The following is a 27,669-nucleotide window of genomic DNA, read 5'->3' as shown; positions in this document are numbered from 1 at the left end:
TAAGATTCTGTTAAGAGTTATCTTGAGGTAAGAAATATAATTAAAGCCTAGAAGGCCACTTCATATGGAATTTCTAAGCAAATGACCTAGTAAAAGATGGTATTATAGTTGAATAAAAATTGAATTGTGATATAATCAGATTGAATATAGATCAAATTTTATATTCACCCCTTGGCTTTATTTCATGATTAACCATAATGTTCTGGTGAGCTTACCAGAAACACATCTTTAGAAATAATTTTTAAACAATACTCTTTTGATTTTGATGAGATCTGAAAGATAAAAACCTATCTCCTAATTTTATAAAAAATAGAGCATTTCGATATTTGGCAAAACTAATACAGTATTGTAAAGTTTAAAAATAAAATAAAATTTAAAAAAAGAAAAAAAAATAGAGCATTACCTTGTCTTGCTAAATTGAAAGATATGAAAGAGAATGTGAGTAGAACTTTGATAGCAAATCATAATGGTTGGAGAGTATTCAATGACAAATGATAACAAGGAAATATTTATTCCTTGAGAGTTAGGGGAGGATCTGGGTCTTCTTCTGTTTGAACCTCTTCTGTATTTTTGCTCCTCGTATTTAGCTTTACTTGTCTTTCTCCTTCTTACTCAGCCCGCTGCGTATTTTCACTCTTTCTTTCCATTTATTTATTTTTGTTTGATTACATGGAACATTTTCCCCAAGAGAAATAACCAAAGAACACCTTTGCCATTGCTACGCCAGCTGTCCCAGCTGGAAGAGAACCGAATTCCTTCTCAACACAACTTCAGATATAGACACCAAAAAGCAATTCGTGTGTTAATTTTGAAACTTAGATAACTAATAGATTCTTACAGTCAGGTTTTTTAACTTCAAAAGTAAAAATTAAAAATTAAATAGAAAAAACCTTATTGATATTTTCAGAAGTCTGTATTCAAAGTTTCTATTAAAGGTAACTTATTGCAAATAAAATCGCCATCTGTGCCAAGGAGTGGAAGTAAATGGTTTCCGGTGAGAAAAGATTATCATTTGTATCTTGTTTTTAAATAATTATTTTGCGTAAAATCAAACTTGCACAAAGTGTGGAAAATATTCAACACAGAAGTTACCTATGATTTCATCAACCTGAAACAGCTGTTTTACTTTTATATGTTCCTTTCCAGGTTCTCTTGGTTGGTACACATATTATTACATAATTTCAGTCATATATACATTTTATTTTCTAATCTGCCTTTTCACTTAAAACATGAGCACTCTTCCATATCCTATGTAGTCTTATAATTATCATAAACCAAATATGTCAGTTCACAAATAGTAAAATCTTATTCTCAGATATGCAAAATGAGCTAATACTTAGGTAAAGTTTACTTTTTACCCTCCTAATTTACTTTATATAAATCATTTAATCCTCACAAATCTTTCAGGTATACACTATTTTTCTTAGCATTTTACAGATACTGAGGCAAAAGGGAGGTGAAGCTACTCTCCTAATCTCACAACTAGCGGATGGCAGAATGGGATTAGAACACAGGTAGTCTGGCTCCAGAGTCCATGCTTTTGTTTAGTGAGAATGAAAAAATTAGCTTTTTCTGACAAATACTAAACAAATCTATTTAAGACTGCTTGTAACTATTGTAACATGACAGTGCAAAAATCTGTATTTCCTCCTCTTCTTGCAAATCTCCAGCTGAAACCCCAACCACAAATTATTTGGATGGGCTGTCAAAAGCAGTGGTGATCAAAAAATGATGTGTTGTGGGAATTAGTGATAACACTGCATCTGGAAAAAACATTCTCAAAAACAGCCTGTATACCTCTGGCTGTGTTAACATCAAGAGATTGATGCATCCTCTCCAAAAAAAAAAAAAAGTTTCATAGTGGACACAGTTATTGAAAATAGTAATTTCAGAGTTCCCAGAGTTAACTAAAGGAAGACAAATGCAAAACATTGCTGAGTTAAATTAAAGGATGTCTAAACAAATGGAGAGAGATACTGTTAGGATATTGTTAGAACTGCAGTTCTCTAATCTGTAGATTCAAGGAAATCCCTATAAAGATTATATAGGCTTTTTTGTTAGAAGTGACAAGCTTATTCTTAAATGTATATGGGTATACAAAAGATCTAAAGTAGCAAAAATATTTCAGGGAGTGGGTATAAAAGTTGAAGAGTTTACACTACCAAAGTTTGAAACTTACTGTAAATCTACAGTAATCAAAAGATTACTAAAGGAAATCAACCCTGAATATTCCTTGGAAGGACTGATGTTGAAACTGAAGCTCCAGTACTTTGGCCACCTGATGCAAAGAGCCAACCAATTGGAAAAGACCCTGATGCTATGAAAGATTGAGGGCAGGAGGAGAAGGGGATGACAAAGAATGAGATGGTTGGATGGCATCACCGACTCATTGGACATGAGTTTGAGCAAGCTCTGGTGATGGTGAAGGACAGGGAAGCCTGGTGTGTTGCAGTCCATGGGGTCACAAAGAGTCAGACACGACTGAGCAACTGAACAACAACCTTGCTATAACAAAACAGAGTAGAGTCCAAAAATAAGATGTCATATTAGAGTTGATTGATTTTCAGCACAAGTGCCAAGGCAATTAAATGGGAAAAAAATAAATGTGAGACATGATACTATACTAGAAGAGAACATAGGAAAAATATTCTATGATGTAAATCATAGCAGTAGTTTCTTAGGTCTGTCTCCCAAAGCAATAGAAATAAAAGCAAAAATAAGCAAATGGTACCTAATTAAACTTAAAAGCTTTTGCACAGCAAAGAAAATCATAAATAAAATGAAAAAAAAAAAAAAAACTTGTGGACTGGGAAAGAAATATTTGCAAATGATGCAACCAGCAAGGGCTTAATTTCCAAAATATACAAACAGCTCATATAACTCAATAACAAAAACAAACCCAATCAAAAAATGGTCAGAAGACCTAAATAGACATTTGTCCAAAGAAAATATACAGATGGCTAACAAACACATGAAAAGATGCCCAACACTGCTAATTATTAGAGAAATGCAAGTGAAAACTATAATGAGATGCCACCTTATACCAGTCAGAATGACCATCATCAAAAAGTCTACAAAGAATAAATGCTGGAGAGGATATGGTGAAAAGGGACCTTCCTACAGTGTTAGTGGGAATGTAGATAGTGGCAGGCACTATGGGAAACAGGATGGAGGCTTCTTAAAAAACTAAAAATAGAGTTCAATCCAGCAATCCCATTCCTGAACATAAATCTGGAGAAACTCAAATTTGAAAAGGTAATGCACCTCTGTTCATAGCAGTGCTGTTCACAGTAGCTAAGATATGGAAGCAACCTAAATGTCCACCAACAAATGAATAGTTAAAGATGTGGTATATATTGATATATATGAAATTGAATACTTTGTTGTTCTTTAGCCACTAAGTCCTGTTCAGCTGTTTGCAACCCCATGGACTGCAGCATGCCAGGCTCCTCTATTCTCTGCTATCTCACAGAGTTTGCTCACATTTAAATCCATTGAATTGGTGATGCTATTTAACCATCTCATCCTCTGCCACCCGCTTCCCCTCTTCCCCTCAATCTTTCCCAGCATCAGGGTCTTTTTCAGTGAGTTGGCTCTTTGCATCATGTGGTCGAAGTATTGGAGCTTCAGTTTCAACATCAGTCCTTACAATGAATATTCAGGGTTGATTTCCTTTAGGATTAACTGGTTTGATCTCCTTGCAGTCCAAGGGACTCTTGAGAGTCTTCTCTAGTAGCACAGTTCAAAAGCATCAATTCTCAGTGCTCAGTCTTCTTTATGGTCCAACTTTCACATCCGTACATGACTACTGGAAAAACCATAGCTTTAACTATATGGACCTTTGTCAGCAAGGTAATGTCTCTGCTATTTAATACGCTGTCTAGGTTAGTCATAACCTTCCTTCCAAGGAGCAAGCATCTTTTAACTTCATGGCTGCAGTCACTGTCCACAGTGAAATTGGAGCCCAAGAAAATAAAATATGTCACTACTTCTACTTTTTCCCCTTCTGTTTGCCATGAAGTGATAGGACCAGAGGCCATAATCTTAGTTTTTTACTGCTGAGTTTCAAGCCAGCTTTTTCACTCTCCTCTTTTGGCCTCATAAGAGTCTCTTTAGTTCCTCTTCACTTTTTGCTATTAGAGTGGTATCATCTGCATATCTGAGGTTGTTGATATTTCTCCCAGCAGTCTTGATTCCTGCTTGTGGTTCATCCAGCCTGGCATTTCACGTGGTGTACTATGCATAGAAGTACATATGTAAGCTGTGCATAAGTAAGAAGGGTGACAGTATACAGCCTGTTACTCCTTTTCCAATTTGGAACCAGTGCGTTGTGCCATGTCTGGTTCTAACTGTTGCTTCTTGACCCACATACAGGTGTCTCAAGAGACAGGTAAGGTGGTCTGTTACTCCCATCTCTCTAAGAATTTTCCAGTCTGTTGTGATCCACACAGTCAAAGGCTTTAGAGTAGTCAATGAAACAGAAGTAGATATTTTTCTGAAATTCACCTGCTTTCTTTGTGATCCACTGAATGTCAGCAGTTTGATCTTTAGTTCCTCTGCCTCTTCAAAACTCAGCTTATACATCTGAAAGTTCTTGGTTCACATACTGCTGAAGGATTTTGAGAATTACCTTGCTAGCATAGGAAATGAGTGCCATTGTATGGTGGTTTGAACATTCTTTGGCATTGCCTTTCTTTGGGATTGGTATGAAAACTGACCTTTTCCAATCCTGTGGCCATTGCTGAGTTTTCCAAATGTGATGACATATTGAGTGCAGCACTTTAACAGCATCATTTTTTAGGATTTTAAATAGCTCAACTAAAATTTCATCATCTCCACTAGCTTTGTTCATAGTAATGCTTTCTAAGGCCTACTTGACTTCACACTCCAAGATGTCTGGTTGGTGTTTTCTATGACCAGTGCGTTCTCTTGGCAGAATTCTGTTAGCCTTTGCCCTGCTTCATTTTGTACTCTAAGACTAAACTTGCCAATTACTGCAGGTATCTCTTGACTTCCTACTTTTGCATTCTAATCTCCTATGATGAATAGGGCATCTTTTTTTTTTTTTTTTGGTGTTAGTTCTAGGAGGTCTTCTAGGTCTTCATAGAATTGTTCAACTTCAGCTTCTTTGGCATTGGTTGTGGGGGCATAGAATTGGATTACTGTGATGTTGAATGCTTTGCCTTGAGACTGCATCCAAGTACTGCATTTTGGACTCTTGTTGATTATGAGGGCTACGCCATGTCTTCTATGGGATTCTTGCCCACAGGAGTAGATATAATGTTCATCTTAATTAAATTCACCCATTCCTGTTCATTTTAGTTCACTGATTGTTAAGCTATCCATGTTCAGTCTTGCCATCTCCTACTTGACTATGTTCAATTTTCCTTGATTTACAGACCTAACATTACAGATTTCTATCTAATATTGTTCTTTACAGCATTGGGCTTTACTTTCACCAGCAGACACGTTCACAGCTGAGCATTGTTCCTACTTTGGCATACCCACTTCATTCTTTCTGGACCTATTAGTAATTGCCCTATATCTTTTTGCCTTGTCCTCCTGTTCATGGGGTTTTCTCTAGGCACGAATACTGAAGTGATTTGACATTCCTCCTCCAGTGGGCCACGTTTTGTCAAAACTCTTTTATTATGCCCATCTTGGCTGGCCCTGCACAGCATGGCTCATAGCTTCTTTGAGCTATGCAAACCCCTTCTCCGTGACAAGGTTGTGATCCATGAAAGGGAATGGAATACTACTCAGCCATTAGAAAATTTGTAAATAAGTTCATTTGTATCATTTTTTAAGATTCCACATACAATTGACATCATATGATACTTGCCTTTCTCTGTCTGTCTTCCTTCACTTAGTGTTCATCTTTAAGTCCATCCATGTTGTGGCAAATGACATCATTTCGTTCTTTTTTTCCTGGAATACTACTCAGCCATTAAACAGAATGAAATATGTCATTTGCCACAACATGAATGAACTTAGAGATTATGTACTAAGTGAAGTTAAGTCATACAGAGAAAGATAAATATCATTTAATATCACTTATATGTGGAATCTTAAAAAATGATACAAATGAACTTGTTCACAAAACAGAAAGTGACTCCTAGACATTGAAAGCAATTTAGGGTTACCAAAGGGAAAAGGACAGGAGAGGGATAAATTCGGAGTTTGGGATTAAAAGATACAAACTACTATATATAAAATATACAAACAGCAAGATTCTACTGTATAGGACAGGAAATATCAATATCTTGTAATAAGCTACAATGGAATGGAATATGGAAAAGGTTCTCTCTCTATAGATAGATATAGATTTATCTGAATCATTGCTGATGTGATTTCATCAGAAACTACACAACACTGTAAGTCAACTGAATTTCAAAAAAAAACAGAGATTATATACACATACACACCCTTATATACATACACTCACATAATCACACACATGTATTATGTATAAAAATGTTTACTGTAAGGAATTGGCTCACTTGATTATTATTGTTGTTTAGTTGCTAAGTTGTGTTCCAAGATCTGCAGTTTGTAAGCTGGAGAGACAGTTCAGTCCAAGTCCAAAGGGCTTAAGAACCAAGAGAACCAGTGGTATAATTCTAGTCCAAAAGCTAGTGAAGACTCCAAACCCAGGGAGAGCAACTGTTTCAGTAAGAGACCAAAGACAAGTGCAAGCAGCATGAAGGCAGTCAGGCAGGAGCAGTTCCCTCTTACTCACTAGAGTCAGCCTTTTCTTCTTTTCAGGCCTTCAACTGATTGAATAGGGTCCACTCACATTAGGAAGGATAATCTGCTTTATTCAGTCAATTGATTCAAATGTTAATCTCACCCAGAGACATCTTCAGAGATACCAACATAATGTGTAAGCAGATGTCTAGGCACCCTATGACCCAGTCAAGTTGACATAAATTTAATCATCCCATGGCCTCTCATCTTCACACACCTGTTAATAATTGTTCTAGGATAAATTCACCTCCTTCAAACTGAGTAATCAAAAATAAACTATAAACATACCAGAAAGGGAGAAAGGAATAGTGATAACTAATGGCAGAGTGAGACCATTTATCAGAAAAATGTAGCCATGAAGTAAAAATTACATGCAAATATTTTATCATGGATTTTTAAAAACTTAATAAAGCAAGAAGTTTTGCTTCTGTGACAGATTAGCTTACATCATACCTACCACTACCACCTCACCAAGAACTATAAAGCTGGATGGATTTAAAAAAAAAAATTTTTTTTAATACAGTAGGAATACTGCCTACAGTATTCTTTTTTTTTTTTTTAAACTGTACAATATTGTATTAGTTTTGCCCAACATCGAAATGTTTGCCTACAGTATTCATCTGCAAGAAGGCATTGGAAAAATAGGAAGGCAGCCTAGACTTTACTGACCCAGATCCTACAGAAAGGAGTAGAACTGAGAGATGAGCCCAGCATCATTGCCACTTGAGGATTTGCTGGTATGAACGCTATCACTGAGAATCCAGGAAGTTGAGCACAGTATTCCACAGTATTATCACGAGTTTGGAGAGATTAAAAACTAAATATCAATGCAGGATCCTTGATAATCAATTCAAGCTTTCAATTAAGGTCATTGAAAAGACTCCATTTTCATAATAAGCATGAACCAAAAAGAGAAGAGCCCACTCAGTGACTGAAACCCAGCCTTTAAGTAATTCAGTCCTTCATCTGTCTTTGTTTAGTTGCCTGCCAGAAGTATAAGTAAACGCTCTCTGGAGGAAGATATTATATAGAGTCTCAGATTATCTTTAAAATTTTCATTCGGTGTGCATGGCATGCAGTAAGAAATTACAATGCATACCAAGAAAAACAACCTAATAAAACCAAGATATAAAAATATAACAGCAACCAAATATTAAGTCAGAAAATAAAAAATGAGAGGAAAACTAGTCAGTTTAAACAGACCTACACAATTCCCAGTAAAGAAAATAGAAGACATGTAGAATTTCCGCAGACACCTGGAACCTATACAAAGAAGTCAAATAAATCTTTAAGAGTAAAAAATAAAATAATTGAAACACCTAACAGAAAATTTTAACAGTAGATTGGAAAGAAGCAAAGAAAGGGTAAATAAACTTTCCATGCTGAAATAAAGATATATCAATACGTTTTAAAGCACAGAAATATATAAAAAAGGTATATATAGAGACATAGGGGATGTGATGAAAAAAATCTGACAGAAAATATTTGCTTTCCCAGAAGGAGAGAGAACGTTTGTGGCAGAAGCAATATTTGCAAAGTTAATAGCCCACCATTTTCCAAAACCTATGAGAAATATTTAGCTACAAATTCAAGAAATGTCACAGACCCTAAAGGGAAATTAAATCCCTATCAGGCATACTATGGAAGAATTGCAAAAACCAGCAACCAAACCTAGACAGCATATTAAAAAGCAGAGACATCACTTTGCCGACAAAGGTCTGTATAGTTAAAGCTATGGTTTTTCCAGTAGTCATGTACAGATGTGAGAGTTGACCATATAGAAGGCTGATTGACGAAGAATTGATGCTTTTGAACTGTGGTGCTGGAGAAGACTTGAGAGTCCCTTGGACAGTAAGGAGATCAAACCAGTCAATCCTAAAGGAAATTAACCCAGAATATTCATTGGAAGGACTGATGCTGAAGCTGGAGCTCAAATACTTTGGCCACTTGATGCGAAGAGCCAACTCATTGGAGAAGACCCTGATGCTGGGAAAGATTGAAGGCAGGAGGGGAAGGGGACAACAGATGATAAGATGGTTGGATGGCATCATTGACTCAATGGGCATGAGTTTGAGCAAACTCCAGGAGATAGTAAAGGACCAGGAAGCCTGGCATGCTGCAGTCCATGGCGTTGCAGAGTCAGACGTGACTGAGCAGCTGAACTACAACAGAACAACCAAAGAAAATCCAGGAAGCAGCCAGAGAAGAAAGACATGTTATATTCAAAGGAGCAACAGCTAAACTTAAAGCTGTCTTTCCAACAGAAAAGGAACAGAACCCAGAAATAAAGGAATGCTGAAGGACAATAACTGCCAATCTGAAATATTTTATACAGCAGAAAATGTCTTTCAAAAATGAAAGCAAAAATTCAGAGTATAGAAAACTCTATAAGACAAACAACCTATTTTTTTCAACAAATAAATTACATGAAAATTTAAAGTGTTGGAAGGGAGCTGCTGTGTCCTAAGTGTGTTCCTCTAGCACTCAGATGTGAAACCTAGTCACCAATGTAGTGCTATTTGGAGACAAAGCCTTTGGGAGATGATTGGGCAATCAGGGTAGAGCCCTTATGAATAGGATTAGTGCTCTTATACAAGAGACCCCACAGAACTCCCTCATCCCGTGGCCATCTATAAACCAGAAAGTGGGCCCTTGCCAGACACTGAATCTGCTGATGCCTTGATCTTGGACCTCCCAGCCTCCAGAACCAGGAGAAATAAATAGTTCTTGTTTAAGCCCCTCAGACTATGGTATTCTGTTAACAGCTACCCAAGACGAGTACTCCAGAACCTAAGAGTGAGTGAGTGAAGTCGCTCAGTCATGTCCGACTCTGCGACCCCATGGACTGTAGCCCCCAGGCTCCTCCATCCATGGGATTCTCCAGGCAAGAGTACTGGAGTGGGTTGCCATATGAGTAAGAGAGGCTTAAAAGATAGAGCAACCATTATGTTATGTTAAAAGACAGAGCAACCATTATGTAATGTTTACTTATTGGTACGATTCAGTTTAACACACTGTTAAGTCTTTTGATATCTTGAGACAACTGGAAATTTGAATAGTGACTACCTATATATAAGACTCAGAGAAGGCAATGGCACCCACTCCAGTACTCTTGCCTGGAAAATCCCATGGACGGAGGAGCCTGGTAGGCTGCAGTCCATGGGGTCGCTAGGAGTCGGACACGACTGAGCGACTTCCCTTTCTCTTTTCACTTTCATGCATTGGAAAAGGAAATGGCAACCCACTCCAGTGTTCTTGCCTAGAGAATCCCAGGGACGGGGAGCCTGGTGGGCTGCTGTCTGTGGGGTCGCACAGAGTCGGACATGACTGAAGTGACTTGGCATTGGCATATATAAGACTACCTATATAAGAAAGTTTGTTAAATATAATAATGATATTGTGGTTATGAACAGAGAGCCTTATTTTCTAGAGATACACCAGAAATATATATGGATAAAATTATATGATGTTTGGTATTTGCTGCAGAATAATACTGGAGGAGGGGGTAAGAAGACAGGTATACAAATGAAATAAGATTGACATTGAGGTGATAACTGTTGAAGTTGCTAATGATGGGTTCATGGGAATTTGTTTATACTCTTCTATTCATTTTTGTATATACTTGAAACTCATTATAAGTTTTTTTTTTTTTAAAGAAGATGACATAGAGATATTTTAAGACAAAAAAAATGAGAGATGTTGTTACCAGCAGAATTGGGGAGTTCTTCCCGGCAAATGGAAAATGTTCACAAATGGAACCAATTAATATAGGGAGTGAAGGGAAAGCAAAGGCAGAAGGAGAATTCAGAGTACTTGATGTTTCCAAATTCAGTGACCAGGGGATGCATCACAATAGAAATCAGGAAGATAAGCACTTTTGACTTACAAAATTTAACAAGAGGCATCTGAGTCCTGTTCCTAAAAGTCACACTTCTTTAAGCATCTTGAAACTGCCTTTCAGCTTACCACTCTGTGTGAGAACTTAAGTGCACGCAACCAGCAGTTAGAAGAAGAGGTCAAAGATCTAGCAGATAAGAAGGAATCGGTTGCTCATTGGGAGGCTCAGATCACAGAAATAATTCAGTGGTGAGTACTCTTTAAATGTGTTTTGTGGCTGATTTTTGGCCATATAGTCAAATTGGTATGAATTCCAGGAGGAATATTTATTATTAGTCTGTGTTTCTTCTATGTTTTCTGTTTTTTCCGCTTTTCCTTAACTGTCAGATATTCCATATCAGCTTTTACAGTTTCATTAGAAGCTGATATTTCTTTCTAAGAAAGAAAATATTATTCTCTCTGAAGAGAGTTTTTATAGAACTGAAGAAACTCATTTGCTAGCCATCAATATTTCTAAGACCAAAATTCCTGTATTTGTGTTTATTTTAGGAAACAGCCTGGAGAAAATTTTAGAAGCTAAAGATGTTATGCCTTCACCTTTTTCATAATTAAAACAGACTAATTCACCTCTGGCATTTTAAAGACATTAAATGGTTACAGTTAGTTTTATCAACTGTTCTTTAAGCCCATAGGATTTAATTTGAGATAATTACCTTAGTGACTTTCATATTAATTAACTCATTAAATGATTGTTCTGATATTTGTAAAAATCTGTATATTTTTATAATACTTAAAGTTGAATCCAATAGGGATTGTATTTTCTAATGAAAATAGGTAGCTTAACTTTTTATGCTTTTTAACTTTCTGACTTTTTCAGCATATTATTGATGTTTTATTTACATAAACAACTACTGGTTTCTTCATATATCTATAGACCAAGAATTTGGTGAGAATTTTAGTTTATCATGCTCTTATTTTGGTTCTCTAAGCATTTTTTCCTTGCTTATATTAGATTAATACTCTCCTTCTTAAATGAAATCATAAGTGAATAAACACTGTCTTTTTAAATAATCTTCCCAGTTGACTCATGTATTTTGATACTGATTTATCTGTAGAACCCTTATGTTAACTCAGCTTTAGCTTATGAATGTGACTATTCACTGCATATCTGAAGGAAAATGCCCAAATTGTGGAAGTTTGGTTGTGTTCCAAATAGTACAGTTAATGGTTCTTTAATATTTAATTGATATCCTTGTCATAAACTGCAGTTCTGAAGCAAAATCGCTATAATCTTTAACCTTGCTTATACATCAAACATTATGACTCTTCATTTGTAACTCCATCATTATGTAATCAAATTTGTAACTAAGATGTTAGTGAAAATGACTTTATAGAAGACAAAACTGATTTAGCCAAAGCCTGCAATCCTAGACCACTGATCTTTTCAAGTGATTGCATGATGAATTGAGATGGAATGGGAAGTGGTTCTAGTAAAGGAAAGAAGCTATAATTATGGACTGTCTGGAAAGGGTTAGTAGAAAGGATGAAGATGAAATTTTTCTGCATATTTCACATTCAAATGAAATATGCAGAAAAAATCAAGAATACAGGAAGTCAATCTGCATTAAAGCTGTTATTTAGAACTGGACTAATACATTAGATAACAAATTATTAAATACCTAATAGGCTAAAAGTAAAAGATATACTCACTGTTCTCAGGGTTCTAAACTATTTGAAAGTTAACTATGATATTCTTTGCAAGCTTATAAACGTTAAAAGTCTCAGCTGTTTCTGGTTTTTTAATCTGGTGTATTAAAAAATGCTAACACAAGATTTTGGAAACTTGTCGTATGCAGAATTGTAAATGTTTCCATTGGTCAAATTAACATTTTTAAAATAAAACAAACATGCTGTATATAAGACTTCATTTGAAGTCTTATGGTCTGATGGTCCTCTTACTCTGCTCCCTCTGCCTTTTCCTATGAAATATCTCTTTCATATGAAAAAAAAATTTTAAACCTTTTAGGGCAAGGAGACCTTGTTGTATTGGAACAGGGACCTTTCTTCTCAACCTAGATTCATCAGAAGACTTCATTCTTTCTCTTTGAAATGATACTACAAAAAGGCATTGAAGTAACAGACTGGCCCATAAAATTCATTTTTCAGATGTATCTCCTGAAAGTTTGGGGAAAATTGAACAAATGGGGAAGACATTATGGAAGAAGGATCTATAGGACTTAAATATAAATGAAGGGCAAGAAATGAGGAGGAATGAGTATTTCTGAAATTCTGAGTTGGAGAGATTGAGAAAAATGGTGATATCATTGAAGTGGGAAAGATCAGGAGAAGAAACAACTTTGGGGGAGAATGATATCAGTTTTAGTTGTTCTTTTGTTTGTTGGTGAGCCTGAGGTCATTCTCAGGTATCTTGAGTGGAGATTTCTAGTATGCTTTAGAAAAGACAACTTATAGGTTAAGATTAGAAATATGAATTTAGGAATTTAATTTCTGCTAAATATGGCCATTGAGGTAGAGTTTGTTTTGAATGGAAAAGAAAGATAATGGTGAGTGTGTATAGTATTACTAGAAGAGAGAAAAGACTAGTATAAAATAACCAGGAAAATGTTTTAATAATCAGGAAAGGATTTCAGTAATGAAACATTTATTTTCCTTTGTTTAAATTCACTCATATTATTTGAAACACTCCTCATTCATTCATTTTCATTCATGTGCAGTAATAGTTTGTAGTGATAAAACTGTATGTTCTAGGCAGCCTTCCCAGGTGGCACAGTGGTAAAGAATCCACCCACCAATGCAGGAGATGCAGGAGACACAGGTTCAACCCCTGAATCAGGAAGATCCTCTATAGTTGGAAGTGGCAACCTGCTCCACTATTCTTGCCTAGAAAATTCCATGGACAGGGAAGCCTGGCAGGCTACAATCCATGGGGTTGCAAAGAGTCAGACACGACTGAGCGATGAGAACACACTCATGTTCTATGCGTTAGGCTGAAAATTCACATGTATTCTCATTTAGTTATAATAGTCCTTGAGGTAGGTGGTATTATTATTACCCCATCTTCTAACTGAGATAGCAGAGAGTTAGAGGTGGTAAATGACTTATGTAAAGTCATACAACTGATAAGCAGTGAGCTACAAATTGAACCTAGGTCTACTTAACTCAAGAATCAAGTTCTTAATCACTACTGATACATGTGCTGACTCCCAAACAATTCAGTAAAGCATTTCCTGCTTGTTGACAGATAGTAGTACTGTGGTAGACCTTTAAAAAATGATATTAAGAACATCTTTAAATTTCTGTCACTTTTCACTTATTTCTTAATGATGCTTTAAAATAATATACATCTCACTGAAGTTTTCTGTTTTACTCTGGTACTTGAGCTCTGTTTTAATTTGTATATATTCTAGGGTCAGTGATGAAAAGGATGCACGAGGGTATCTTCAAGCCTTAGCTTCTAAAATGACTGAAGAATTGGAAGCTTTAAGAAACTCCAGCTTGGGGACCCGAGCAACAGTAAGCTCTACCATTTAGCCAACAGGCTTATTATATTAGTTGGGGTGAAGGCTCAGAAAACACTGTAATGAATCTGAGTAATTATATCAGTTTTTCTAGTTTTTGCCTCCTGGAAAGTTTTTCATAAGAAATCATTCCAAGTTCCTCCAGTTTAAGAAATTATAATACATAGTTGCTTAGCTGTCATTTGTATGGCTAACCATTAATGGTAATAACCATGAAAAATAAATGTATTTATAATGAGTCTAGTTATTTCTGAATTTAATGCAAATGTATTTTCACAAGTAATAAATATATCTCTTTTATTCTGTAATTAGAGCAAGATAGTTGTTTTAAGTACTTTCAAAATTCACTTAACATTACTGAACTTTAGAATAGAACTAAAAGCACAGTCATGTTGTCTCATAGGATATGCCCTGGAAAATGCGACGTTTTGCAAAACTGGATATGTCAGCCAGACTGGAGTTACAGTCAGCTCTGGATGCAGAAATAAGAGCCAAACAGGCCATCCAAGAAGAGCTGAATAAAGTTAAAGCATCTAACATCATAACAGAATGGTAAGACTCTATAGTCCCACTAGAGTGATTTCTGATTTGATCCAAAAGTATCTGGAGAGAAATTACATATTTAGTTTCCTACCTATCACTTTTTTTTTTTTTAAATGATGACCACAAAAAAACTGTGAATGTGTGAAAATGAATTGATTCTTTTAGGCCTTTATGCAGTAATGGGACTTTAATACAGCTCTATTTCTATCTGACTTGTTCTTAAAGTGGAATTAATAGTATTAATATTCTATTATTTACTTTTCCCTTTTTTGTATAATTTAGTTCATTTTCAAATTTTATAGTATTAAATTCAAAATTATCTCTTGGTCAAGAATATTACATTAGTATAAAAATGTAGCATAGAGTCAGAACAAAATACAGTCATCTGTAATTTCTGGCCTCTACCATAGATTTTTTATAAATGAAGGTTCTAGTGATGATGAATTTCACAGTGGTATAATATATTTAAATTATAATTTTTTCTTACTATGTTTACAAAAAGTATATCCTCCACACTCTTCAAGACAGTTAGCTAATTAATATATTCCCTCCACTGTTATCACAGCAGTAGACCAAATCATACTCTGAATAAATGATAAAAGGAAAATCATAATTGGATTGGTTCAAGAATAAGTCAGTGTAGGTGATATGGAGGAACAGTAGAAAGTTCATGTTACAAATCAAAATACAAATAGAAAAATCCATTCAGTGCTCAGAATACCTAAGGTTGCAAGGTCATTGAGTCACAAAAGGAAGTATAGGCCCATAAATTGTTTTTAATGGTATGAAGCCTTAGTCCTTAACTGCAGTCATTAATGTTTTTAATTATATCAGAGATGCCATGTATCTCTGATTGAATTGAATTATAAATTCCTAAATTGAATTATAAATTCTTATTATAAGTCAATTATAAATTAAATATGCTTTACTCAAATATGCTAGTGTGACACTGAAAATGGAAAAGAACTTTTTCTGGAGAATATGAATTGATCCCAACATGAAGAACTACTAAATGTCATTCTCTGTATTGTAATTTGGAGTTAGTGAGATCTTTCTTCTTAAGCTTAGGACATAAACTTGCACATTTGTTTATAAATCAGGAATACAAGTCAAACTGAAAATTATAAACTTAGTCTTATGGTTCTCTATGAAAGAAATTTAACAATTCTAAAGTTAATGTTTGATTTTATACATATTTTTAATTTAATAATTTAGCTCATGTCTAGCAACTTTTTCAATAAAAGGCAAGATAATAAATACTTTAGGGTTTATAGGCCACATAGTTTCTGTCTACTCAGCTGTGCTGTTGAGTATGAGAGCAGCCACAGACAGCATATAAATGAATGAGCCCGAGTGTGTTCCAATAAATCTTTATTTGCACAAGAGTAGATGACAGGCTGGATTTGTCCTTCCTGCAGTGGTTTTCAGTTCCCTACATCATCATGACTGACATTTAAACCAAGTAAGTTCAACTACATACATGATGGCTCATTGACAAACAATATAAATAATGACATTTTTCCTTTTGTTCCCTTATTTAAGTAAACTAAAAGATTCAGAGAAGAAGAACTTGGAACTACTATCAGAAATCGAACAACTGATAAAGGACACTGAAGAGCTTAGATCTGAAAAGGGTATGAGAATGTGTTTTGCATCCATCAGGATGTAATGTTCTGTTACAAATACATTTTATTATAAAAGAATCAATTTAATGTGTAGGCAGAAGAATTCTTCACATGCATGAATATATGGTACACACGTGCACATATTTGGTAGATAAAGTCTCTGAGTTATTTTGTTTTATCTGATACACTGTTAAAGATTTCATAAGAGAAAACTCATTTTGCCATATATTCAACTGTTTTTCAGGGCCATGGACTATATCTTGAACAATATTTTTGTGATTAGAAACATTTGTTCTTTTCATATACTTTATACTATTCTCAAATGTTGTAGAGGATTCGCTCTCCAGGTAGTTGAAGAAATAATGTAGAAATAACTAGATTAATCCAATATTAGAAAAGCAATTCAGTGACAAAGAATTATTTTGACATCTTCTTCCATGTTTGACACTCGAATTGCTTGCCCTGTGGGACTTCTCAGAGTTTATTCCCATTTTCTTGAAAATATTACTTCAGCATGTTATAATGAATGTAAAAAGTAACTCAGAGTGCTTGGTAGCTTTATTACATGAACTTCAATTTTCTTTCCATCATGTGGGCATTAAGAATATGAAGATTTAATTTTTAAAAATTCAGAATGTTATTTTCTTAATGAAAGGATCTCTTATGTACAGTTTTTTTTTTTTTGTATATTAATCATGTTATACATTACATCCCTAGTACTTATTATCTTATAATTGGAACTTTGTACCTTTTGACTACCTCTCAGTTAGGATCTCTTATGTACAGTTGTTAGAAATTCATTTTCCTGACAGTATTCCTGGCTAAATACTGACCTAATTAATTGGCTCTAAGTTGTACTTGTGTGCTGCCCTCTATTTCCCAGTCCTATGACACAGTGTGACAAAGCTGGTTGGGTCTCTCTATCTGCTTTTAAAACTGGAGGAAAGAGAGTAATCACAAAGGAGTTAACATGAAAAAAGCCATTAAAAGTAGTAGATGTTTAATAATTTTTTGTTATGAATGAGAAAGGAAGGAATCCAGAAAAAGTGAATTAGAAACTCAGATTAGAAATACAAGGCATCATGCTAAAATGAGAGTCAAGCTTAATTTTCATGTATGAAGAATGGAGGGAGCTGCATTATTTAGCGAGTAGAGGAAAAAGTATATAAGACATGGAGGACCTGTGGCCCAAAAAGCAATTTATATAGAAAAGAGAACAGTGAGGAGTATGACTTAACCACTTGGCATTGATTGCCTCATTTTATAGTAGATCTAAATTTGCAAAAGAAGAAATTAAATGTATTACATTGCATGTTAGCCTCTGGCTTTTATTTGAATTTTGAGCATTGCAGAATAATAAAATTTCACTATGTTATAAAATAATGTTCTATTTAAATAATATGATGTAATATTTATATAATGAGGGCAAGGATTTTGTTTGTCTCTTTCTTTACTATTGTATCTCCAGTATCTAGACAGGGCTTGGCAAAAAACCCTCTCAGCAAATATTTATTGATGGAGCAAATTTCTGTACTGCCGTGTTCAGCAACCATGGGTTATTATTAGAGAGTAATTCAAAAAAGCACATAAATTGATACCAATTTAGTGGATCAGTTTAGTCCTAATGATATGGAGATCAGAGCGTGTATTGGTGTTTCTCCTTTTTCCTCCCTAGTATTTATCATTATATGTATATGATTAAGAATTATTTTGGAAATTATGCAGTTAGAATTAATACCATAGCCAAGAGATATGCATCAAATTTTTAAAAATTTATCTGAGAAAAGCTTAGGTTTAGAGTCCTCATTCTCCAGCCCTAGTTTTTCTCAGACAAACCTTTGTCACGCAATTTTTCAATAAAACAGTAGATGAAATCAGATTGAAGCCTGAGCAAAAGTTTATTCATAATTTAATAAGTTTGATTTATCACTGCATTTTTTAAATAAAAGGTTATTTGTATTGGTGTATACTATATATTTGATGAAAGTATTTCAATAAGGAAACCTTGTTTGGTGCTAAATTACCTTAGAAAAATCAGACCTAACCAGAGTCCTATTTTTAAAAAATTTCCCAAGTCTACCAAAAGATTTAATGTGCTTTTTATGGTATACTGTATAGGAGAAGAAATTCAAGAACTCAAGGAAGTCAAGAAACAAGTATTTCCTAGAGGTTGATGTAGTTTAACTATTGAGTGATAGTACAAGAAACACTAATGTATTTTAGTTTTTTTAATATGTGGAGTTAATAAAGTTAATTCGTTTTAAAATATGGTAGTTTGCGAGCAGCTTTTTAATATATTCAGACAGGAAAGGTCATCCATCCATGAAAATTAGTGTTAATTGTTCTAGTTTTAAGAAAAGTTGCTGCTGTCTTCTAGGTATAGAGCACCAAGACTCACAGCATTCTTTCTTGGCATTTTTGAATACGCCTACCGATGCTCTGGATCAATTTGAAGTAAGTATTAAACCTTTCAGATATCCCCTGTGGTCGATTTAAAATTTACTTTGTGATTTAAAATTTATTTGCAATAAAACTTTTATTGCATCCCATATAAGAGGACCTAGAATCTTATATAAACAAAAATGTATTATGAAAGAAATATATGTCCTGCAATATTATGGAAACTTTAATTATAAACTTTTCTTGTATTTAAGAGAAATCTAAGCTCTAAATAAGAGGGTCATTGTAAGATTTAAAAGAAATTTCATCTCTTTCCCTGAGGAACACTAAGTTTAGAACAGATCCTAACTTTAAATAATTTTAACTTTTTATTCCTCCAAAGCAAAGAACCACAATAAAAAAAAGCAAGTGAAAACGTCAGAGCTCACAATAGGGCGATGCTGGTTCCAATTCCAAATCAATACAGTTGTTTAGAAGTATACCAAAGGAATGCTTTTTGTTCAAAGTATTGCATGTAGAGTTTATTTGGCACACTCCAGAATAGTGAGATAGTGACTGTATGACTGTCCTTCTTTGGTACTTAAATTTTTTGCTAGAAAAAAGCTTATGGTTGAACTTTTTAATCTCAGAAAAAATTTGTTAATAATTATATGTTAATCAACAGATAATTGTATATATCTGAGCAAGGCACTGTTGTAGTGCTGACAAAATCCACAAAGTCCTGCCCCTCAGGAACCTTACATTCTAGCGGGAACAGTTAGAAGGCAGAGATTCTGTTGTTTACCTTTAGTTATTACCTTTTAAAGTGCTTCCATTTAATTTAATTAGTAATGATTTGCCATGAGCTTCAATTTATTACACCTTGAGCACAGAATATGAATTGTATTTCGTTCTTTTGGGAAAGGGAAAAAAAGCACTCTTTAAAACGTACTTAATGAATTTCTAAGTTTCTTGAGAAACAATGACAATGACTGCTTTTCTCATTTATTTATTTGAATTAATGTCATTTGCCTTTCAATTGTTCTACAAAATTTTTGATTTATTATTTGTTCTTATTAAATTGCTTCATCCATATTTTCTATTTTTTTATTGCTGTATTCGTTAAATAGGATTCCTTTTCTTCTTCCTCATCTTCACTGATTGATTTTTTGGATGACGTAAGTCTTTGATTTTCAAACAAATGCATCCTTCAGTAAAAAAGATCAGTGAATTGATATGAAGAATTTACCTAGTAATGCAGTCAGTTTTAGAAATATCACACTTGATAATTTGTGAGCCAAAATGTGCTTCTTTCTTACCTTAAATACAACGAAGAGTTATCATTATTAAGTATAATAAAATAAAAATGTACTTTAAAAAAATGCATTGGCCATCAGAGAATCTCTGTAGTTCCATTCTTTGCAACAGTTCTGAAGACTGGAATGCTTATTTGATTATTGTCACTATATAGCTATATAGATATAAATAATTGCTCATTTTTGTTTTTCAAGGCAGTTTCTATTTCACATTTCCCTTTTCTTTCCAGCAGTTTGCTACTTGGTTTATATGTTAGTTAAAAGCAAGCCTCTGGTGGTATAATAAAAAGTGACATTTTATTAACTCTTCCAATAGAGTTTATCATACATAACACAATAGTTGAGTGCAAATCGGTTTTTAATGCTGACAGAATCTCTCTTCTAATGTGAAAATTGATTTAGTTAACATATGCACTGTAAATTGACTGCATTATCATATTCTCTCCTAAATTAATTCTATAGATTTAATAATTTAGACGTTCCTAATGTATATTGTTCTCTTACAGAAATACCTGACATATACATTCTCTATTCTGCTTTAAATGGCACAGTAATTCTTGTTGTAAAGCATTGTATTTTCCTATTGAGCATTCTGTCTTTACAGAAATTAGGAAATAAAATGGGTTCAGATGCAAATGCAGTGCATATAACTTTTTTAAATCAGGGGAAACTCTTTTAATGTTTTATTTTGTGTGTTTTGTTAAATATAATTCTTACATTGAAAAGAGTATTAAGCATAATTTTTTACTAAAGAAAAATCCTGATCTATAGTTTTGAGTGTTTCTTTATTTCTTGAAATATGTATACCAAAATGTGCACCTTTTCATTCCAAATGGAAACTGTTTTACTACTCTTGAGATACATAATTATACTAGTTATGGTTTTTTAAAGTGTGATTAAAAAGAAAACTTTCTTGATATATAATAATATTTGATATTATAATCTAATGTATATTTTACTAAAATATTCAGTATGGTATTTCCGTATAGGTAACATTCACCTTAAAAAGAATGGAAAGGAAATCTGAACAAATATTTTAATTGTTCTTTCTTCTAGAACACCATTTTCATTTTTCTTTCTAACAAACTCTTTTCTACATCCCTTTTTCTCTCACAAAAATCTCTGAATGTAAAGCACAGGAGTAGTATGTATTTTGGTAAATAGATTAGCTCCTCTCAACAAAAGCACACTTCAGCCCCCTGCGGTCTCGTCTCTGCTCTCACATGCTGTCTGCCGCCACCACCCCGCTGCAGTGTCTAAGCTTCCCACTGACACTCATGCTCCAGGAATATCCTTTCTTATCCTTCCCCCACTGTTACTCAGCATAGATTCATCGATTCAATTCAGTTCAATTCAGATCTAAATTGTAAAGCGTTACAAAGGAACTCCTATTATAAAGTAAGCAGGAGCTAAGTTCACAAAGACTGCCAAATCTTTTTGATTCAGGCTCCAGCTCTTTAAGGGCATGGTTTTTCCCTCATTTGCTTCCTAAGCACTTTCCTCTCCATTTATTGCTGAAGCACTTAAATTGATTCAAATCCTATCGCTGCCACTTTCTTGGTATATAATTTGGAGCAAGATATCTAACCTTTCTATGCATTGGTTTGCTTATTGGACAAACAGGGATAATAATAGTACTGATCTCATAAGCTTGTTTGCAAATTTAAAGTGACAATGTATTTAATGCCCTCAATGATATTGGTTATTATTTCATTACTCTTAATAGGCCAGTTCCCCTCCATTGCTGTGTTCTCTTTAGCTTCCTTTCGTGTTCACAATTTCAGTTTCACTTGAGTACTTTCTAAGCTCTTTAACACTCAGCCTTCCAGTCACCACCAATATGAATCACTATACTTTCCTCCTGTTGAATCGCATTACTATTGGAAATGATTTTTCGTGTCAGGATGAAGACTATCCGTAAGCTGCCATTAAAAAAATTTTTTTGTATTCTTAATTCATATTTTATGGCATAAACCTCTTATTTCTCCTCGTAGTTTGTAACTGTGACTACCCTTCCCATCGTTATCATCCATTTCATCCTCAAGGTCATAATAGAATAATGGTATTCAGTCTTTGGCATGCTTAGGTTCAGCATCGAAGGTATTTAGTATTAATATATAAAACTCAGGTTTCTTGACTTCCTTATTACTCTTAAATGCTTGGATTCTTACAGATGAATATAAATCTTGATTGTTCTGTGTGCCCAAACCAGTTAGGCTGTTGTGCATCTTGTTTATAATATGTGACTGCCCTCTGTTACTAGGTAGACTCTATTAACTAACCCATAGAAACATCCTCTGCTCATTCTTTTCTGTTTTCTGTCTCATTGCTATAGAAAAGAAAAATATTGTGCTGAAGACTTAAAATTGAATTGCAGCTGGAATTTGTAGGTATAGGAGGGAATATGGTTAGTTTTAAGCAAAATTATACAAGTGCTGTTTTCTTTTGTGCCCACACATCATGGACCTTCTCCTGGTAACCTGGTGCCCTCATGCTGCCCTCCGACTTTTCAGTGCTTTACTAGCAGTGCTTCCCCTCCTCCAAAATTGCCTTCTGGCTTTATCCTTCACCCCCCGACACACAGGCCTGTCAACACTATAATCATTTTACACAAAATAGTATGCCTAATCACTTTCCTATCTCTAGTTTTTCCTCAGTATGTTTTGTCTGTTATTCAAAATTCAGATAAATGCTGGAATTTGTGGCAGTCTTGGAAGACGTTTGGAACAAGTTGCTTACCTTTTAAGTTACACTGTTTAGACAGCTCTTAACAGAAGAGAAAGAGCATTTGTAACACCAGTCTTTCCTTCCCTCTGATTCAGACAAAGCAGAATACATTCTCCACACTCTACTTCTGAAACTCAAAGGAGCTTAGGCATTTGGACTTTTCTACATGTAGAATAACAGACTTTTGAAGGAGAAAAGAACCCTAGAAAATCTTGAGCCCACTGATTTTAATTGTTATATACCACAGCACTCTCACTAATAGATAGGTATGTTGGTATTGTTTAGTCGGTAGGTCGTGTCTGACTCTGCGATGCCAGGGACTATAGCCTGCCAGGCTCCTCTATCCATGGGATTTCCTAGGTAAGAATACTGGTGTGGTTTGTCATTTTCCTTTTCCAGGGGATCTTCTTGATTCAAAGATCAAACCTGCATCTCCTGCCTTATATTTTTTTAATTGGAGACTAATTACAGTATTGTAGTGGTTTTTGGTATACATTGACATGAATCAGCCATGGGTATACATGTGTTCCCCATCCTGAACCCTGCTCCCACCTCCCTCCCCATCCCATCCCTCAGGGTCATCCCAGTACACTGGCCCTGAGCACCCTGTCTCTTGCATCGAACCTGGACTGGCGATCAGTTTCACATATGATAGTATACGTGTTTCAGTGCTATTCTCTCAAATCATCCCACCCCTTGCCTTCTCCCACAGAGTCCAGAAGTCTCTTCTTTACATCTGTGTCTCTTTTGCTGTCTCGCATATAGGGTCATCGTTGCCATCTTTCTAAATTCCATATATATGCATTAATATACTGTATTGGTGTTTTTCTTTCTGACTTACTTTACTCTGTATAACAGGCTCCAGTTTCATCCACCTCATTAGAACTGATTAAAATGCATTCTTTTTAATGGCTGAGTAATATTCCGTTGTGTATATGTACCATAGCTTTCTTATCCATTCATCTACCAATGGAAATCTAGGTTGCTTCCATGTCCTAGCTATAGTAAACACTATATCAACACTATAACCTTTAGCCCAGTGATTTTAGTCATTATATACCACACTGTTTCCCCATCTATTTCCCTCCTAGTAGTGACAGTGACTAGGATTCTCAGTCTTAGGAGTAATAGGGAAGTGTTGATAAAGGGGTTATAGTGCTGTGATGAACACTAGAGTACACATGTCTCTTTCAATTCTGGTTTCCTTGGTGTGTATCCCCAGCAGTGGGATTGCTGGGTCGTATGGCAGTTCTATTTCCAGTTTTTTTAAGGAATCTCCACACTGTTCTCCATAGTGGCTGTACTAGTTTGCATTCCCACCAACAGTGTAAGAGGGTTCCACTGAGCCATCTGGGAAGCCCAATAGATATGTTCAGTTCAGTTCAGTTCAGTCGCTCAGTTGTGTCCAACTCTTTGCAACCCCATGAATTGCAGCACGCCAGGCCTCCCTGTCCATCACCAACTTCCAGAGTTCACTCAGACTCACGTCCATCGAGTCGGTCATGCCATCCAGCCATCTCATCCTCTGTCGTCCCCTTCTCCTCTTGCCCCCAATCCCTCCCAGCATCAGAGTCTTTTTTAATGAGTCAACTCTTCACATGAGGTGGCCAAAGTACTGGAGTTTCAGCTTTAGCATCAGTCCTTCCAAAGAACACCCAGAAGTGATCTCCTTTAGGATGGACTAGTTGGATCTCCTTGCAGTCCAAGGGACTCTCAAGAGTCTTCTCCAACACCACAGTTCAAAAGCACGAATTCTTCAGTGCTCAGCTTTCTTCACAGTCCAACTCTCACGTCCGTACATGACCACTGGAAAAACCACAGCCTTGACTAGACGAACCTTTGTTGGCAAAGTAATGTCTCTGCTTTTGAATGTGCTATCTAGGTTGGTCATAACTTTCCTTCCAAGGAGTAAGCGTCTTTTAATTTCATGGCTGCAGTAATTTTGGAGCCCAGAAAAATAAAGTCTGACACTGTTTCCCCATCTATTTCCCCCCTACTAGTGACAGTGACTAGGATTCTCAGTCTTAGGAGTAATAGGGAAGTGTTGATAAATGGATTATGTGTGGCATTCTTTAGGACAGAAAAAAGGGAGGTGAGTTAATTTAGAAAGAAACTGAGGCATTTTGATAAGTAGTCTCTTTGGTAAGGCATTCCCATATGAGCCAGTAAGACAGCAGTCAAACAAACACCAGGATCCCTTCTGCTGTGGAAATTATTTACTCTTTTACCCTCATCTTTCCTCTCAGCCCCACTTGCCCAATTGTAGACTGCCTGAGATACTCCATATCAGGTCCAGCCTCATCTCTAGGTTACAGGTGGGGAGCAGTGGAGCTCACCAGCTCGAATTTTCCCCCCATCTGTTCCCTTTGTTCCCATGGTAGCAGATCAAGGAATCGTTTCAGACTAAGCTTACAGAAACTTCCCATTATGTTCAACTCATTTTCTCCTTTTCAAGTGAACCCCCAAAATACTTGACTTTATTAAAGGAGTACTAAGTACAGTTGTATAAAAGTATATGCTAGGTAAATTTTGAGTTTTATTAAATTACAGGTCTGTTCTCTGTTCATGTAGGCGAAATTCACAGATGTGGAAATTGCCCACTTATCTGGCAAATGAGAATGTACCATCTTGCTCTTTGGAGGTTGTCTTACTCTAGTGTACTGAGGAAAAAAGTTAATCAAGGAATTAATGCTCTAGAATATAAAGGTCAGACATAAAGGAATAAAGATAAAACATTTAGTCCAATTGTCTAGTACTCCTAATGTGTTTTTTTCTTGCATTCTGGCATATTAAGAGAAGAGTAGCCTGAAAGTATTGGCAAGCTGAATTCTACTCTTGGTTTTGGCCTCCTATAGAAGCTTATTAAGGTGTCCCAAAATATGTAATTTCATTCCTGACTCCCTAGTAGGTTCCTTCATGTATGTTTTGCTTTTTAACATTGTTCTCCCCGCATCTTTTCTCATATTCTGTCATAAGCAGCCACAGAAATCTGCAACTTGGCAACTTGGGTTAACTGATTCTGGGAAAAGTTGATCACACATGAGAATCAATGAGAGATGAAATTCTGAAACATGCATTGTAAAGAGTTTTTAATCCTATGACTCAAGCTAGGCCTAGATCCTTCTAAGAAATAATGAAATTTCTATAATTTCCTCCTTTAATTCTTGTTTTTTGAAAACTTCCACATATTAAGTCCAACCTGACTTGAAATTCTTACATTTCAGAAGATTGTCACGTGTAATCTTCTCTATTTTAGGCAGCATGTTATATTATATATTATATATAATATATTATATCAATAATGTATTTGGGTAACTAGAGGGAAACAGTCATGACTATGTAGTCTTTTATCTCTTCGTTTTTTTTTTTAATTAAATAAGACCTCTGAAATACATTAACTGAAACCTTAGAATCTATTAGCCAAACTCTGTGTCCATAAGATAAATTACTTCTTTTCGTTTCTGCTCATGCTTACTCCCATAATCAGCCTTAACATTCTGGTGGCAATCTATAGATCTAGATATAAAATGGTATATGATTGCACACTTAAGAAAATGTACTGGTTTCCAGTGCTTGCTATGAGACCCAATTTCAGTGTTTTTAGAAAACCATGGTATGTGTGGGTATGTTCAAGAGGTTTAAGAGTGTGTGTGTTTTCCTCTAATTGTACCATCAGGAAAGTGTAACTTGCCCTTTTCTATTGAAAATATAAAAATGGTCTGATTTCTCCGTAGCCACTTGGGGAAGAACATTATTACAATGGTGATTTAGTATCACTGTTAGCTTGGAAAACCTCTTGTCCTTCATATGCAAAGATAGTTTTGAGAGACATTTTGACTTGTTTTGCATATAATGGCAATATAATTTGAGCTATTCCGTGTTCTTTCTCATGATTTTAACATAATCTGGACTTTCAGAATACGTATAGCCAATATGTAAGGGTTTCTCTATGTTCAATATTTTAGCACTTTTTACGTGTGTGGTACTCTGCTGTGCACAGTGGTAGATACTAAGATAAATCAGACATAGAAGTAGACCTCAAATACTTATTATTAGAAAAAATAAATACACTGTTATGTACTATGCGAAGTAGAAAATGGTGAATGCCATAGGAAATATTTAGGTTAAATATCATATAATTTCAGAAGGATTTATTCAATATTTATTAAGAATTTTTAAGTTTACAAGTTTTATGCTAAGCATAATACAGTATTATCTGCCCTTAAGGATCTGATCTGATGGAAAAGACATCTAAATAATTATAACACCCATGGAAGAAGTACAGTAATAAAAGATACAGACTGCATATCATGGGAGTAGAAAGGAGATATTAAGGAGCTTATATTTAATCAGTCCCATATGTAATATTTATTAAAAGTCTTAACAGAGGAGAAAGGTGGCCAGCTTCCTTTTGGACAAGTTAAATATGAGGTACCCGAGGGACATGCACATGGAAATGTTCGACAGATAGTTTTCTAGATGAGTCAACAGCTTAAGGAAAAGGAGTGAGCAGGAACTGGCAGGACAAATTTGGGAATGATCAACATAGTTGAAACTAGATTGAGATCTGCCAGGGAGGGATTGTATTGCTGCTGCTGCTGCTGCTGGGTTTTGGACTGTGAATTTTAATTCATTGTAACTAGATTCAAACCCTTTATTAATCAAAATAGCAACCATTACAATCAACACATTTTTACCAATGAGAAATAAGTTTTTATTCCTGTAGCATAAAAATCCATGGTTCTGGGTTGAATGAACTCTTGGGGAAGCATTTTCTGCCTCCTGCTGGTGGTGGAAGCATTTTCCCTGTTAAAAAATTGTCGAGATGCTTGAAGAAGTGGTAGTCGGTTGACAAGATGTCAGGTGAATATGGCAGATGAGGCAAAAGTTTATAGCCCAATCTGCTCAGCTTTTGGAGTGTTGGTTGTGCAATGTGCTGTCAGGCACTGTCATGGA

The 27,669-nt window shown here is 35.2% G+C and overlaps 1 protein-coding gene across 11 annotated transcripts in view; it reads left to right on the top strand.

Annotated features, from left to right (window-relative positions):
• CDC42BPA (CDC42 binding protein kinase alpha) overlaps window positions 1-27,669 on the top strand; it is a 297,280-nt gene that overhangs the window by 218,891 nt on the left and 50,720 nt on the right. For 9 of the 11 annotated variants that reach the window (XM_061382427.1, XM_061382422.1, XM_061382424.1 and 6 more), the window contains 5 exons: window positions 10,709-10,833; window positions 14,013-14,118; window positions 14,527-14,675; window positions 16,209-16,300; window positions 18,669-18,745. In XM_061382427.1, coding sequence (XP_061238411.1) covers window positions 10,709-10,833; window positions 14,013-14,118; window positions 14,527-14,675; window positions 16,209-16,300; window positions 18,669-18,745 — 549 coding nt within the window. Of the gene's footprint in view, window positions 1-10,708; window positions 10,834-14,012; window positions 14,119-14,526; window positions 14,676-16,208; window positions 16,301-18,668; window positions 18,746-19,800; window positions 19,849-27,669 lie in introns of all 11 variants that reach the window. The other 2 variants (XM_061382418.1, XM_061382428.1) reach the window with 1 other exon arrangement.

The sequence above is a fragment of the Bos javanicus genome, chromosome 16 (assembly GCF_032452875.1).
Source record: "Bos javanicus breed banteng chromosome 16, ARS-OSU_banteng_1.0, whole genome shotgun sequence".
Taxonomy (NCBI): Eukaryota; Metazoa; Chordata; class Mammalia; order Artiodactyla; family Bovidae; genus Bos; species Bos javanicus.
The sequence above is the reverse complement of the archived record's forward strand: the minus strand, read 5'-3'. Positions and strand labels throughout refer to the sequence as shown.